Source organism: Mus pahari, chromosome 19 (assembly GCF_900095145.1).
Source record: "Mus pahari chromosome 19, PAHARI_EIJ_v1.1, whole genome shotgun sequence".
NCBI lineage: Eukaryota > Metazoa > Chordata > Mammalia > Rodentia > Muridae > Mus > Mus pahari.
In genome coordinates, this window is record NC_034608.1 from 78265771 (window position 1) to 78282741 (window position 16971).

Consider the following 16971-nt stretch of genomic DNA (forward strand, 5'->3'; position numbering starts at 1 on the left):
GAAGAGAATTATTATGTCAGTTATTAACATCATGCATTCACTCAGTATAGGGTAAAAACAGATGTTTACAACAAGCTAATTATAGAATTTTGTCCAATATATGCATTCTCATAGGCTGCTTGTTTGCATAGGTGAACTTATATATTATATAATGTTGCATTAGTGTTCTATTGCTATGAAGAGAAACCAAAACCAAAATAGCTTATAGAAGAAAACATTTAATTAGCAGGGTTGTGCATTGTCCATGATGGAGGGGAGTGTGGTTGTCTGGTACTAGAGAAGAAGTTGAATGCTACATCCTGATCTAGATGAAATAGGCAGCAAGAAGGCCACTGGGCCTGGCCTGGATTTTAGAAACTCCAAAGTTTACCTCAGTGACAAAGCTTCTCTAACCATGCCACACCTACGAATCATTTTAAGAAAATTACACCAACTGAAGTTCAAGCACTAGAAATACAAGCATATAGACACAAGTGTGTTGTGGTTCCATATTATATGTATGTAATTCAACCATATTCCTTTAATGTATATCATATTCTTTCATATCTGTTTCAACCTTCATTACTTTGGCAGTACATTTTCTCGGAAACTTTGGGGTATCTTATTCATATTTGTAAGAGTCTTGCTTACAGAAAGCTTGCTATGATGGTGTTGTGTTTAAGAGCATATACTGCTCTTGCAGAAGACCAATGTTTGACTCCTTGGACTACAATTGTTGGTCCACAACCTCTCCCCCTGATACCCCACCTGCAGGGAGAGGAGATGACTCTGGTCTCCATGGGAACCACATTCACTTATGTTTATCCATACATAATCATGCACTTACACAGAAACTAAAGATGAACAATAACTCTAATTGTATTATTTGGTATACTTCTCTTGAAAATGTTTTGTGTTTATATATTCAAATATGGCTGCAAGTTTTTTAGTATGAGATAGAATGCTAACACTTATTTCCCGACTGTGTTAAACTATTCTATATGGAACCACATAATTTATGTTTAAGTTTTAGTTAGATTTTATTTTTAAGGTATTAAATATGTTTCTCATATTTCTTTTTTTATTAGATATTTTCTTTATTTATAGTTCAAATGCTATCCCAAGGTTCCCTATACCCTCCCCCCGGCCCCTGCTCCCCTACGCACCGCTTATATTTCTTTGTATAACAGGCTTAATGCACGATGTATTTCCTGTATTCTTATATAATTCTGTATCTGTTTTTTGATATTTTCCCTATTGTTGTGATTCTGTTGATAGCTGACTTTTTTATCAGATGACTGTGTGGTCATTTATTTTATATCTACTTTTTTATCATTTATTCACAGAAGAATGTTGAAATCCCCAGCTCTACCTGTGAATTGTTCTATCCTCAATGCTTTTGTAAACTGTCTTGGGCATTTGGAATATTCATTACAGATACTTTACACAGTGAGACTCATCAGACCTACTTGTTAAACCTTTGTCATCATCTGGTGTGCCCTTTAATGGAGTAGCATTCATTAGGCTTGAAGCTGATTTTTATTAATGTTTATTTAATGCATTACATGAACCGTCTTAATTTTAAGCTATTATTTTAGGTGCAATATACAGAGAGATTTTACCTTTTTAAATACAATTTGGAATGATTTTTATATGTTTAGATAATTTATATTTAATTATCTATATAGTTTAATTATAGTACATTTTTTTCATTTTAAAATTTTTCTTCTTTTTTTTTTTTTTTTTTTTTTCATTTTTTCCTGAAGGTGCCTTTTCTGGGACCAATCAACTATGTCTTATTATTTACTTGAATTATCTTTTGGTTTAACAGATATATAAATTATATGTCATACTTGTTCGTTTATTTATCATTTATTTTACCGTTGTGTTGCTATGTATGACAACACAAACGTTATGCATAAACATTATGACCAAAACAACTTGGGAACTTGTTTGACTTTTGTATTCTGAGTCACAGTCCATTGAGGGAAGCTGAGGTGCAAACTTAAGGAAGAAACTCAAGGAGGCAGAGCCTGACACAGACCCACAAAGGGATGCTGCTTACTAGCTTACTCCCACTGCTTGCTTAAACTCTTCTTTTTATTTACTTTTTTTGTTTTTCCTTTTTTTGTATCCCTTTGGTTTTATGAGGCAGAATTTCTTTGTATAACAGAGTGCTGCCTGTCGTAGAACTCACTCTGTAGACAATGCTGGCCTGGAACTCATCCAAATTTTCCTACCTCTGCTCCCCAAGTGCTAGGATGAAAGGCATTTGCCACCATATCTTCAGCTTGTTTTCTTATACAGGACATCATGCCCAGAACAACATGTCCCTGATAGGTTGTGCTCTACATAAATTATTAATTAAGACAATATCTTAAAGACTTGACTACAGGTAATTTGATAAAGGCATTTTCTCTATTGATGGTCTTCTTCCTGGCTAAGACTAACTTGTGTAAAGTTGACCAATGCACACACTAAATCAAGTATTTTTTTCATTGAATATATAATATAAGGCCTTAAACTCTCCTTTTCGAACAGGATGATTGGTCAGTGGGTGAAGAAGCTTTCTTCCAAACCTGATGACATGAGTTTGATTACTAGCTATATGGTGTAAAAAATGCATCTCAAGTTAACTTCTGACTTCACACACACATACACACACACACACAGAGAGAGAGAGAGAGAGAGAGAGAGAGAGAGAGGGAGAGGGAGAGAGAGAGAGGGAGGGAGAGAGAGAGATGGATAGATAGATAGATAGATGGATATAGAGATAGACAGAAATGGAGAGATAGAAATAAACACATTTTCTAATGTCATATTTGTTTTCATATACTATAAACAAATTGTATGATTCCAATAATTTACATTCAATATTAATTATAGAGCCTTTTAAAATGAAGTTTATATGCTGCTTTTTTTAAAGCCTTCATTTCATTTCTTTATTAAATAGAGTTACAGTGTTCTTCCCTTATGGCATATTATTATTCATTCTATCTGAAAAAGTCATATTTTGAACTGCATAATGCAAACTCTATTAAATAAAATCTTTCCTAGCTTTGTTATTTCAGAATAAATCATCCCATTTTTCTTTGAACATCTTGTCACTGTGTCTTAGTTTTGTGCCGAGAGCCTTATTTTCTTTTGTCATGAAATCATTTGCAGTCTTTTGTATCTGCCTCATATAGTTTTATTTCAGACCTATAGTATGGTATCCTCGTCTCTCTGTAACAATAGTTTTCAACATTTTAATTGTGTAACACTTTTATTTATTTTATTGCTTATTTTGTTTATTTATATTTCAAATGTTATCTCTCTTCCAAGTTAAACCCCCTAAATCCCCTGTACCCCCTGCCTCTATGAGGGTGCTCCCCCAACCACCTACCCCTCCAACTCAGTGCCCTAGCATTGTCCTACTTTGGGTCATAGTATCTCCCCAGGACCAAGGGCTCCACTTCCATTTATGTCAACTATGATAATCCTCTGCTACATATGCAGCTAGAGCCATGGGTCTCTCCATGTGTACTCTTTGGTTGATAATTTAATTCCTGGGAGCTCGTGGGGGGGGTGGGGGTTAATATTGTTTATCTTCCTGTGGGATTGCTAATCCCTTCAGCACCTTTAGTCCTTTCTCTAACTCCTCCATTGGGGTTCCCCCACTTAGTCCAATGGTTGGCTGAGTGTATTTACATCTGTATAGGTCAGGCTCTGGCACAGCCTCCTAGGGGAATGTTATACCAGGATCCTGTCATCAAAGTGCTTGTTGACATCAACAATAGTGTCTATGTTTGGTGTCTGTAGAAAGGATAGATCTCTAGGTTGGGAAATCTCAGGATGGCCTTTCCTTCAGTCTCTGCTCCACTCTGTGTCCCTGCCTTTCCTTTTGACAGGAGCAATTCTGGATTAATATTTTTGAGATGGCTGAGTGGCCCCATCCCTCAAATGGGGGCCTTGCCTATCACTGGAATGGTCTCTACAGGTTCTATCTCCCCATTTGTTGGATATTTCTTTTAATGTCACCCCTGCTGGGTACTGGAGACCTCTTGGGTTCCTAGCATCTTGGATTTTCTAGTGGTTATCCTTAGTTGCCCATGCCCCACTGCTACACGCCTCTGTTTAATTTCCTGAACCTCTATACTTACCAGCCCATCTCTGCCCACACCTGGTACTACCGCTCTTTTTCACTCCCCCTTCTCTTTCCCTCCAAGACCCCTCCGTCCCTCCACCTACTGTGATTATTTTCTTCCCCCTTCTGAGTAGGACTGAAGCATCTAAACTTTGGTCTTCTGGGTTTCATATGGTCAGTGAATTGTACTGTGTGTATTACAAGATTTTTTTTTTTAATATCCATTTATCAGTGAGTACATATGATATGTATTCTTTGTGACTGGGTTATCTCATTCAGGATGATATTTCCTAGTTCCACAAATTTGCTTTGCAAATTTCATGAAGTCAGTCCTTTTACTAGCTGAGTAGTACGCTGTGTAAATGTATCACATATTCTGTATCCATTCCTCTGCTGAGAGACATCTATATCTGGGTTGTTTCAAGCTCCTGACCATTATAACTAAGGCTGCTATGAAAATAGTGGAGCATATGTCCTTGTTATATGTTAGAGCATCATTTCAGTACATGCCCAGGAGTGGTATAACCAGGAGTGGTCCTCAGGTAGTGCAATGTCCACCAGTTTTCCATAGGAAGGCTACTTACTTGTTTGACTTAATTTTATATCCAGCTACTTTGCTGAAGTTGTTTCTCAACTATAAGTGTTGATTTTGGGGGGATTGCTTAAATATACTATCATATGATCTACCAATAGTGATATCTTGACTTCCTCCTTATCACTTTGTATCTCTTTGATTTCCTTTTTTGCCTAACTGCTCAAATACTATATTGAACAGATATGGAGAGAGTGAACAGCCTTGTTTTGTCCCTGATTTTAGTGTGACTGCTTCAAGTTTCTCTCCATTTAGTTTGGTGTTGGCTATCGGTTTGTTGTATGTTGCTTTTATTATGTTTAGGTATGGATCTTGAATGGAGCAACTCTTTAATGCAGTTTCTCAAGCAGTGGTGACCTCTAATAATAATTCTACTTTGTTGCTACTTCATAGCTCTAATTTTGCTACTGTTATGAATCCTAATGCAAACATCTCATATGCAGGCTATCTGATATATGACTGTTGTGGAGGTCGTGGCCCACAGACATAGAACTTCTTCTTTATAGGAACTTGGACTTTGCATCTAGCTGCTTTAAAAATTCCTTCTCACCATTTGTTTAAAGTAAATTGAATTTTAATGTCTCAAGTATTTATTAGGAAAGTATCCACTTAGTGTTTCTCAAGTTTTATGTTCTATTAAGATTCTTCTCTGTTGTTAGGTGAAATTCATTTGTTGGAGAGATCTTCCATAAGTCATTTCTTCTACCCCATATAGTGCCTTCTAATTTTGTCTGTTTATATACTACTACTAATCATAATGCTAAAAATACTACTGTGGCAATGGTTCCCAGCCTCTCTGTGGTCTTTGCCATATCCTTCTTCCATAGTTTTTTTTTGTTGTTGTTGTTTTATTTTTTTCCTTTCTGAGAGACCGTGGCCCTTCTCAGTGTTCTGAGCTTTATAGCTCATTACTCAAGATATTCTTCTACTTCTTCTTTTTTTTTTTTTTGCGATAGAATTATTTTAACTTTTAATTATTTTCACCTGTTTTCTGGGTGAAATAGAGAAGTATGATATTTATTTATCTCTCTTTTAAAAAAGAAATTAAGGCATTCTATAAGACATAAAAGGCAGGTAGGTGACCCATGTTTAACAGCACATAGCTCTCATACAACTCAGTCCTGCCATTTCATTAACCCCACTATCCTCCAGCATACCTTACTGTCTTCCATTGTAGTACATTTGTAATTTTAAAAAATTGCCACAAGTCGGAATGAGTAATATTGCATCATAACTCTTCTTTCTCTTGTTAACAATTTTGTGTATAATGCTACATTCAAGATAGTATTTACCAACACAAGAAAATATGAAAACTATTATATAGTATACATCAGTAATGCCTTTGTAGAAATACTATTCTTCATTTCTTCATATGGAAATGAGTTTCAGCAGCTTTTGTTATTCAATAATATATTGAAATTTATGGTGATCTAGTAAGTATCTAAGAAGATTAAACAGTGACTAGCATAAATAGTATGTAATTGCAATACCATATTACATTGAATGATGACTGATTAGGAACAGATGTTGTCTGGTTAATTAATCCTCATAACTAGAGATAGATATTTTTGTAGCTAATAGATTTTGAAAAACTTTCCCAAGTTGAAGTTAAAAGTATTTGATTTTCTGACTACCCAGTACCTTCCCTCTGCTCTGCCATACTTCATTGATTTTCTATACTTTCTGATGACGTCATCTTGCATATGAGCTAATTCTGTTCTCTTTGCCTGTAGGATTTGATACCAGTATTTTGCCAATTTGCAAGGATTCACTTGGCTGGATGTTTAATAGACTTGATACGAACTACGACCTGCTATTGGACCAGTCAGAGCTTGGGAGCATATACCTTGATAAGAATGAGCAGTGTACCAAGGCGTTCTTCAATTCTTGTGACACGTACAAGGACAGTTTGATATCTAATAATGAATGGTGCTATTGCTTCCAGAGACAGCAAGGTAAAAGATGAGGCTGCTGTGATGGAATTAGTTGGCCTGCATTTCAAATTTTATCTTTTCCCTCATAATAAAAAATATTAATACTATCCAATGCCTCAATCATTTTAGTACTTTTTCTAATTTGAATGTTTAATGAAAGAACAAATAGGCACTGTTTTGAACACAATAATTGTGCTAAAGATACAAATATTCTAAATAAGATGGAAAATAGTAATTAATATTTTATATTAATGTATTTCATTAAAGTTCCCATTATGAACCAGCAAGCAGCACACAGAGATATGAGAACATAGATATTAAAAGTAATCATTGAAATTAATTTGCTATCTGCTTTGCCCACAGTGTAAAATAAATGGGGTTTTTATCACTATACTGTGGAGTTTTAATGTTCCATTTTGTGATCTTATTAAATGAGTTTGCATGAACCATGCATTCGCTGTGAAATTATTTTTACTCATTTTATTTTCAAAATTACTTAGTCTTTCAATCTTTCCAAAGTAGTTCTTAGCTTGTTAAAAATTTGCTAGTGAGACAATATTCTAAAACTCTGCAAGAAGTGAGACAAAGGAAATAGCAAGTGTGTTCTTTGTGCAACTTTTAAAATAAATTATACATTTTTAATTAAAATAGAATCATATCACATATCTTTTTCTTTCTCCTTTTTCAACCCCTCCAAGATAATCCCTTCCAATGGTTCCAAGTCTAATTGAGATAAAAATAGTCTTTAAATTTAGGATCATACTTCTAGAATGAATGTTATGTATTAAATGCACGCAGGGAAAAGTATCTAAACATCCTCACACTATGTTAAATATGTGAAAACTAAGGAATCTTTATGAGAGTTCTAGTGCAATATACTGGAAATGAGATTGATATGGTAGAGTTAGTACTGGAGTGTTTTCCAAACTTGATGAAAGCAAAAAGAGTATACAAGATATTCACAGTATAGCAATTATTACCATACCTCATATGATATAATATTTTTGGCCTCACATACTGACATAGAACATGTACAGTTTATACACATTATTTTTCCTTTCTTTCTACTATCCCTTTTAAATTTGAATTATTTTGTAATTCTCTTAGTAAAAAAATTTAAATTATTTGAATTGTATTGTATATTTCCCCTTCTTCGTGGGACCATGCAGTAAAGAGGAAAAGAATTATTTTGATATTTTATTGTCCTTTGACAGCTATAATTCTTTTCTGTCTCTTCCTATCTCAAAGACAAAAATTCTACATTTTTTCTGGTGACATTCATTTAACATTTGAACAAGTATTTTAATGTTAAATTTCAATAATACATATTGTATTATACCTATAAAGAATATTCAAATTATCTACCCATGTGTTCATTTAAATCACTGATTGTAAATACAATGCACATAATATATACTTAAAAAATGGCTTTAGTACTCTAGGTTTATTTGAAACATGACTTAAAAAAATTTATATTATTATTTTTTAAAAGATTCTTACAGATTTAAAACCTTTGTGGAAAATAAAAAGACCAAGATATGACAATAACATTTTACAATAAAATAATGGATAAATGTTCAACATTACTGTGGAAATGCAGGATCTTTTGGAGATAATGTTTTGTATCATTTTTTCTATTATCCTATAACCTATGTTAAATGGGAGGGATATGAAATAGTTCTTTAGTTAGCAATCAACTGGATTTATATGGCAGATGTATAAATGGAAGTATATTCCATCATCTATAACTATATTATTTTCATTTTTCATCAAATTTTGGTCATTCCAAGAAATATCAGAAAGTGCTACGATAGCTAGAACTTACTAAATTGCTATACTCTGCTGTGTATCTGTAAGTAGATATTTCTGCGCATGTCTATCATGATATATCCACACATATGTATGCAGAAGGACCCATGACCATAGATGGATAGCATGAGTCTTACTGTGATGAAAATACTTGCTTGAGGCTGAAGGCTTATAGGTGCACTGTTTGCTTTACAACATCCTTGAAGCACTGTATTTGATGTCCTTGCAGACCCACCTTGCCACACGGAGCTCAGCAACATTCAGAAGCGACAAGGGATAAAGAAGCTCCTAGGTGAGTCTCAGCTCATTCTTCTGAAGGTTTTATTGCTTATATAAATAACCCCAGGGAAACAGCAACATAAAATCAATATTAATCTAACAAAGACAGACTGCATTAAAGTTCATCAGCAAAATTTATGAACTTTTGGAAAGCCATTGAACTTACCTTTATTACCTCAGCATTTGAAGAATATAATGTGTGTTTTACTGCTCTAATATCATGTTCATATTTTGAAAGTTTTTAAGTATAAAAAAGATTTAAGCAATACTAAATTTAAGATTCAGCAGAAGTGTCTATTTGGCCATTAAACATTTAAGAAGCGATGTCACTACACATATGAAATTTAAGCAACTGATTGCACACATGTAGTGAAAGTATTCTAAGAGAGAAATCTGAGCAGGGTTTTTGTGGCTTTCATTAGTAAGTTGTCAAATGTAGCTTTTAGTAAGTAAATATTGATAAACATGATAATAGATAGATAGATAGATAGATAGATAGATGATAGATAGATTTCATATATTAAAGCCCATGTTTCATATATGGCATATATCAATATTTCATTATTTATATTATATGTACACTGATAATTATATCATAATTTATAGTAATATATTTATACATATCAATATATCTTCAATATATATCAATATTTTATGTATTTCATTCCAACATAGTTTTCCCTCCCTCCACTCTTTCCAGTCACCCACTCCACTTCCCCTCTCCCCCAGATCCACTATTTCTCTTTTTCCCATGAAAAAGGAGCAGGTTTCCCAGTGATGTCAACCTAACATGGCATAACAAATTACAAAAAAAAAAAAAAAAAATCTAGACACAAATCGTCATATGAAGGCTGGACCAAGCATCCCACTATAGGGGAAAGGGTATCAAGCATAGGCAAACGAGTCAGAGATGTGTACCAGTCCCACTTTTAGGAGTCCTACAAGAACACCAAGATATAGAACCACATGAAGAGGACTTAGCTCAAACTAAGACAAGGTCCTTGGTTTTTATTTAAGTATCTGAGAGCTCCTATGAGCCCTGCTTAGTTGATTCTGTTGGTCATATTTTTACGCACCTTGCCCCTCTGACTCTTGCAATCTTTTCTCCCTCCTCTTCTGCACAGCTCCCCTGGCTCTGCCTAGTATTCTGGCTGTGGGTCTCCCATCTGTTCCCATCACTTACTAGATGATGAACCTTCGATGAAGTTTGACTAGGAAACAGTTTATAAATATAGCAGAATATCTGTAGGGATCATTTCATTGACATTTTTTTCTCTAGCCATGTTTCTATCCTGGGACTCTGGGCTGTACAGCCTCTGATTCATGGACACCAAGGTTAGGCCATGTGTGGGATAACTCTCATGGTATGGGTCTCATGTTGAACCAGACATTGGTTGGCCACTCCCATAAGTTCTTTGCCTCCATTACTCCAGCACATCTAACAGGCAAGATGGATTAGTAGTAGGTCAAAGGTTTTGTTTCTAGATTAAGGTCCCTGTTCCAGTACTACTGCTAAGTATTGGCGCTTGGGGCTACATCTCCTTCCTTGCTAGAAACTTCACTAAGCTTGCTCTAGTAGATTCCAGGGACTTTCCATTGTATTAAGTTCTACAAAAAGCCCCTAATTCCATTCATCTTCCCAAGCACTCTCTCTGTGTCAAAATTTCATGGTTTTATTTTTTTCATATTGTTGAAGAATTGTTAGCCCTGCGTTCATCTTTCAAACAGTCAAGGGATTTGGCATAAAATGTCTTACGTGAAAAACTGAAGATAATAATAAGTAGTGGGGAAATTTTCTTCTTAAGCTATGACCAGTGCTTGTAATGATATAAATCATGAGTATAGTGAATATACTGATGCCTAAGCATGTTTATGCAACCCAAAGTTTCACATCATACCATGAGGAAATTATTATCTTTGAATAAACGTTTTAGAGTTGATAAAAGTCCACGCATGATGGAATCTATCCTTCTCCTATTTGAACATATTTTTAAAATTACATTTAATTACCATGCGAGAAGAGTTTCCTTACTCTTCTTTTATAAAATAAGAACATAGATATTATAACACTGGATATCCTAAATGGTCTTTCTGATGATACATAGATAATTTGGCCAGCTATTCTGTCAGGGTAAAGAGTCATGTGTCCCAACGTGCAGAACAGTTTGCATTCATATCAGAAGTACAACTGCTATAATTTCTAGAATTCCCTTTTAAATGCCTTGCCATAAAAAGTGATTGTAACATATTTGTTCAAACAATAATAATTTAAATATTTTAATACTACAAAGATTCTTTTCATTCGATGGCCTTCAGACTGCAAATGAAACTCAAAATTTTTCTACATTGGTATTATTTGTATGTGTGAGTTCACAGGTTTCTGGTAAATTATATTTGAATAAAATGTATCATGTATTTATAAGATATATAAAGCTGTTTAGGATGTGAAGTTATCCTGTAGTCATAATCAGAAAATAATGTTCATAGTTTATATATATATATATATATATATATATATATATATATATATATATATATTAGATATGCCTTAACTTAAAAAAAAAACATGATAATTCTGTTCGTATGAACAAATAGGCCAAGGAAAAAAAATGAAAATGCCTGATCATTTAGAAGATGTATCTTACATTGGACTGTTTGTTAAGAACAGTTTTTGTAGAACTAAACTTTTAAAAATCTAAACATTCATCATTACATATAGAATGTGTACTGTATAATGTCTTTCCAGCATTTGTTAACTAGAATTTCAGCTTAATGGGTAGGGTTGATATAAGAGTGAAAACCAAGAGAAGTCAAATATTTTCAAAAAGATAAAATATTACAGAAGAGTGTTAACAATACATAATGGCAATACACGCAGAGAAATTCACACACACACACACACACACACACACACACACACACACACACACACACACACACACACACACACACACACACACACACACACACACACACACACACACACACACACACATACATATACACATACACATAGGAAGGCCTTTGTATTATGAGTAATATTTAAACTTTAAAATTAAAGATGGTGTAATGGAAAAGGATTTTAACTAACCTAAGCAATGTAACAAACTATATCATAAAGAAACACCTTGGTGTGAAATAATCTTGTAGTATATGAATACAAATTTTGGAAAATGAAGCAGGAAATGGTTAATAATGATACAGCTGAGAGTCTTGTATGCTGTTCTAAGTGTTCTGAAAATTTAATATAAGCATAAAGCCAGTCAGATTTTGATTTTAGGACATTAATGTACAATGATTGCCTAAAATATAGGCTATTAATAGATTACTTTTGTATTTGTGTGTGTAACCATGTATTTCACAGGACAGTACATTCCACTCTGTGATGAAGACGGTTACTACAAACCAACACAATGCCATGGCAGTGTAGGGCAGTGCTGGTGTGTTGACAGATATGGAAATGAAGTTGTTGGTTCAAGAATAAATGGTGTTGCAGATTGTGGTAAGATTTCATACAATTTTCAAATATGCAAATGTGTTAAAGATATTTAATGAGGACATTCTGATTGTAGAATATGTGGAATATGTATGAATGTTTGGGGTGAAAAGAAGACTTGATATTTGTATATTTTAAGTTGTAGCAATAAAAATATATGAAACAGATGCTTTTGAAAATTTAAAGACTAATGATTAAAAGCTGAGTTCCATTTCCTACTTCAACTCAAAATGTCTGTCACAAGCAGACATTTTCATTAATGAGATGCTGAAAAACATAAGTCTGTACCCTAACAAAATACCATTTCAACTCTTCAAATTCCAACAAAACAGACTAAAACATTAGTTTCCTTATATTTAACTCTAAAAAGAAACATTTATATATTAAGTGTCAGTTATAGTTGATGTTCTAATACTTTGTGAACATGTATATTGTACATCTTTGTAAAAAAAAAACTATATAAGAAATTAGTATCATATGTATTTTAAAGTTTTCAATTTAAACCAAAAATGATTTCTAGAAACAAAGATTCAAATAAAATCTATGTTATACACATAGTTATCTATAAATCTATAAAAAAGTTTTACTTACAGTATGCCCAAAACTCTAATGATGGGTTGAATTTAAAACATCCCTATCATGGTATTATGTTGAAACATTTGTTCCCCAAATTATGAAGCTAGTTGGAAGCTTATGGAGTCTTTGGAATGTGGAGTCTAGTGGACTTTGTAGGTTCTGAGCCCAAGTTTCATGTGGATTTCTCCTTTCTGGATGGGCATGTAAGATGCACATGCCATAAGTTCAAAATCTTCTTGCTCTTTCCCAACTGTTCTTGTCACCCCAGCCACAATGCTTCCCTGGCATATTGGACCATATGCTTTAAAATCTACTCCAATTAAACTTTACTGAATTTCTTCATGTTTACCAAGTATCTGGTCATAGCAAATAGAGAAGTAGTTACTCTCTCATACTATGCCATAAAGGAGACCTAATAGGTTTTCTTTTCACCAATATAAATAAAGATAATGAAAATTAAGTACTTAGTGATAACTTAGTTCTCTTACGTAATTTTTAGGCTGATAAATAAAAATCATTTAAGAAGAAATAAATAGTAAACAATAATACATAAACTCACATAATTTTCCCTTCGATAGAAGCTATTTATTTCACAAGATTTTCATAGCTTGATTTTTTTTGTTGTTGTTGAGGCATTGCCTATATAATCAAAGCAGCAACAAGGCTTTAATACCAGACACAGTGTTTAAAAACCGAGAGAACATGCCTTTATAATGTCTATCTTAAAATTCTTGCATAGTCAATGGATTCATTTACCTGTGATATCAGTAATGGATAAATTATTTTCATTTTTATGCTACCAATGAAAATTATATGTAAAAGAATTCAATAAGTGAGTAAAATTATTTTTGTAAAACTTTACTCTTGGGTTTTCTTATAATGTTCCAACTATAATATATATGAATATGGAATTTAAGAATGTTATTCTTCACATAAAGCAGTAGTTTCAGTATGTTGTGAAAGCAACTGATTTACAGTACATTAATAGAATTTATAAGAATTAAGAATAAAAATACAGTATAATTTGAGGACTTAATATTTATTGCAGTTAAGATAAGAGATGTGTGAATTGTTATCTCAAAATACTTGTAATTAATTCTAAATTAATATGAATATTAATTCTTTGTTGCTCTAGTAACAGGCAAAAATTAATCCACTAAACTGCTGGCTTAATCAACACAAGTTTATCTCATTTAATTATGTCTTACACATTCCAACAAATGTCACTAAACTATACATAGTTTAGCAAGCTGTTGCTATTTCTAGAGACATTCTAGAAAAATCAATGTCATTGCCTCTTGTATCTTCTAGAGTTTTATCATGTTCTTTGGATCATGTACCCTTTCCTCCAAATTCAGTATACAACCTTTCCAACTGTTTGGATATCCTTCTGTAGTTATATGTCTAAGTTACACAAATCCTATAAAAAATTACTTGATTAAAGGGAACCAAGTAATAGTGAAATTATCCCAGACACTATTCAGTCTCAAAGTTACTAACTGAATAATACTTATAAAGTTACCCTTTAATATAAAGTAGCATATATATTTGATTTTAAATTTATGAAGTATAGATGTTGCTAAGCAATTGTTTCACCTCATATGCTTGCAGGAGTAATTTAAGTATTATATAAGACTAATAGTCTGATGTGATAAAACTTGGGCTGAGGTCAAATTTACCAAACTAGAAATCTTACACAGCACAGGGCTTTAAGCTTACACATTTTAACAAGTGAGAGTTTTAGCTTAGAACAAGCTTCCAAGAATGGATTTTCCTTTTATCTTCACTGAGATAAACAGCAAAAACAAATTTATTAAACTTTCCATTTTTTATTATTTTATATAACTCAGAAATCATTTCATTGTCTACTCAAGTAAATTTGATGCTTGCTTTTGTAGCTATAGACTTTGAGATATCTGGAGATTTCGCAAGTGGAGATTTTCGTGAATGGACTGATGATGATGGTGAAGAAGATGACATTATGAATGATAAAGATGACATTGAAGATGATGATGAAGATGAAGGGGATGATGATGATGATGGGGATGACCATGATGGATATATTTGATCAGTAACAGCTAATGTCAATAAATTCTACATTTTTAATATTTACAAAATAATAGCATATTGAGAATTTCCTTCTTATCCCTAAACAAAGTGATTCTAAACCTGACATATATTTTGTATAATTATTTCAAATATTGAAGCTAAAATCATAGAACTTGATGTTAAATTAGAATTATTTAATTTCAGTTTTCATATGCCTTAGAAAAAAAGAAAACACATATGGGTTGCAGCCTGAATACAGAAAGTTGTAAAGATTACTATAACAAAAATTTCATAAGCAAATACTATGTAATTTTTGGACAAACAAAATAACAGTGAATGTGTGCTTAGGATCATCATGTGTATTGATTTTAAGACAGATTGTATAATTTAAATTTATAGTAGATAACTAAAGACCTGAACCACAATAATTTCATCAATTAACTCATGGTGTTTACTTCAATTCAAATTTGGCATCTTCCCAAAACTTATGGTTGGTATATTAAGAAAGCAACTCATGGTAAGAGAAAGTGGTAATCTTTTCAGTCATGGAGTTATTCTGGGGGTGATTAGGTATTATATGCAATGCAAACTATGAAAATCTTGGGGTTCTGAAAGTTAAACCTTAAGTTTTTCTTCCTACATTTTTATTTAAATAGCATTGCATATTATGTGGATTTTTAAAAATATTCCTAGACAGCCTCTTTTCTGGGTTTCCCTCTCTTTCTGAGTAGTAATCATAGAATTTCAATTAGAAGGAGAAACAGACTTATTTCAACCCCTTTTTCCATAAAATATAATTTATTTATCCCAAGATTTGAAAATATGGACTCTCAGTTTTAATTTAGTATAAAATTTTGCATTTGATATTGGAATCATGCCATTTTTGTTAGTGGTACTGAAATTAGAGACCATGTTGTATGGTGCCTTGCAAAAATAGAAATAGAAAGGGTTAGCATGTATACCAGTATAGGAGACTAGGCAATGTGTAAGCACACATAATTAACAAATTATTGCTATTTAAATACTGCTGGAATGAAGAAAATGGAATATGTTTCTTTCTTTTTTTCTATTGTTACATAATCCCATATGGACTTGTTCATAATTATTGTGAAAAGTAGCATTTAAGATTAACTGTTACGACAGTTACTTTGTTCACTATACATCAGTTAGCATGTTAATTAATTGTGTAGACATTTTGACATACCACCACCTTTGGGTATATCAGACCAATAGTTTTGTGCTCATAATAGAAGTGGGAAAACCTGTTGAATTTTACACCTTGGTATCTTTCACTTCAACAGTGAATTTACAGATTTCCAGGAATATTATTCATAAGAACACAAATTTGGTGAACTCTTGCCATTTAATTTATATACAGTAAATAAAAACTTTAATGTTGAACTTACATAATATTTAAGCTATAATGCATTTTCTTTTTTTACTGTTTATGTATAGTTTACAAAATAAAGAATCTTGTAACCAAAGTAAACAGTTTCTTAATGATTTTCTTGGGTATACATAGTAGCATGAAGAGTTTTTAATTTGTTCCTTAATTCTGAAAAATAACATACCACAACAGAGCCAATAAGAATTTCTCAGTTTATTTTTAAGTTTGTAAACCTGATTTGTTAGTGTCTTGGGTACAGTAAATTTATCTTTGTTTGTTGGTTTATTTTAATCTGTTTAATTGTCACAATATTGAGAAATAAATACTTTTCTTTCCAAAAGAATAGCATTTTAAATTTTATTTGGGTCACATTTTTAAACTACATTTCTATGGTAAAAATGAAATTGAAGAATGACTGAATAACTTTGTCTATTTAAAAAATGTGTATTAATCATAAAAAATTTAACTTGTGATTATCACAAAAGAATATAAAGCGAAATTACATACAGATATTTAACCTAATACCATGGGCCTAAAATAATGCTTTTATAGTATCATCATTCAGGCTTCCAGGAAAGAAACTAATTTAACAGTGAATTCAAATATGGAAACAGTACAGTACTTAGTATATCACTTAATAATATAGAATTTGTTTTTGATTAAAAGTCTCTATGTTCAAACTCAAGTGCAGCAAACATGCAAAGCTTAACAAACTTTAGAAAAATTATTTGGTACAGTAAATAT

The 16971-nt window shown here is 32.5% G+C and overlaps 1 protein-coding gene across 5 annotated transcripts in view; it reads left to right on the top strand.

Moving 5' to 3' along the window:
- Spock3 (SPARC (osteonectin), cwcv and kazal like domains proteoglycan 3) overlaps positions 1-16567 on the top strand; it is a 370262-nt gene extending 353695 nt beyond the window's left edge. For 3 of the 5 annotated variants that reach the window (XM_029532098.1, XM_029532097.1, XM_029532099.1), the window contains 4 exons: positions 6431-6652; positions 8670-8732; positions 12084-12221; positions 14690-16527. In XM_029532098.1, the coding sequence (XP_029387958.1) occupies positions 6431-6652; positions 8670-8732; positions 12084-12221; positions 14690-14859 (593 nt within the window). In that variant the 3' untranslated portion in view covers positions 14860-16527. Of the gene's footprint in view, positions 1-6430; positions 6653-8669; positions 8733-12083; positions 12222-14689 lie in introns of all 5 variants that reach the window. The other 2 variants (XM_021218629.2, XM_021218628.1) reach the window with 1 other exon arrangement.
- The last annotated feature ends 404 nt before the right edge of the window (positions 16568-16971 follow it).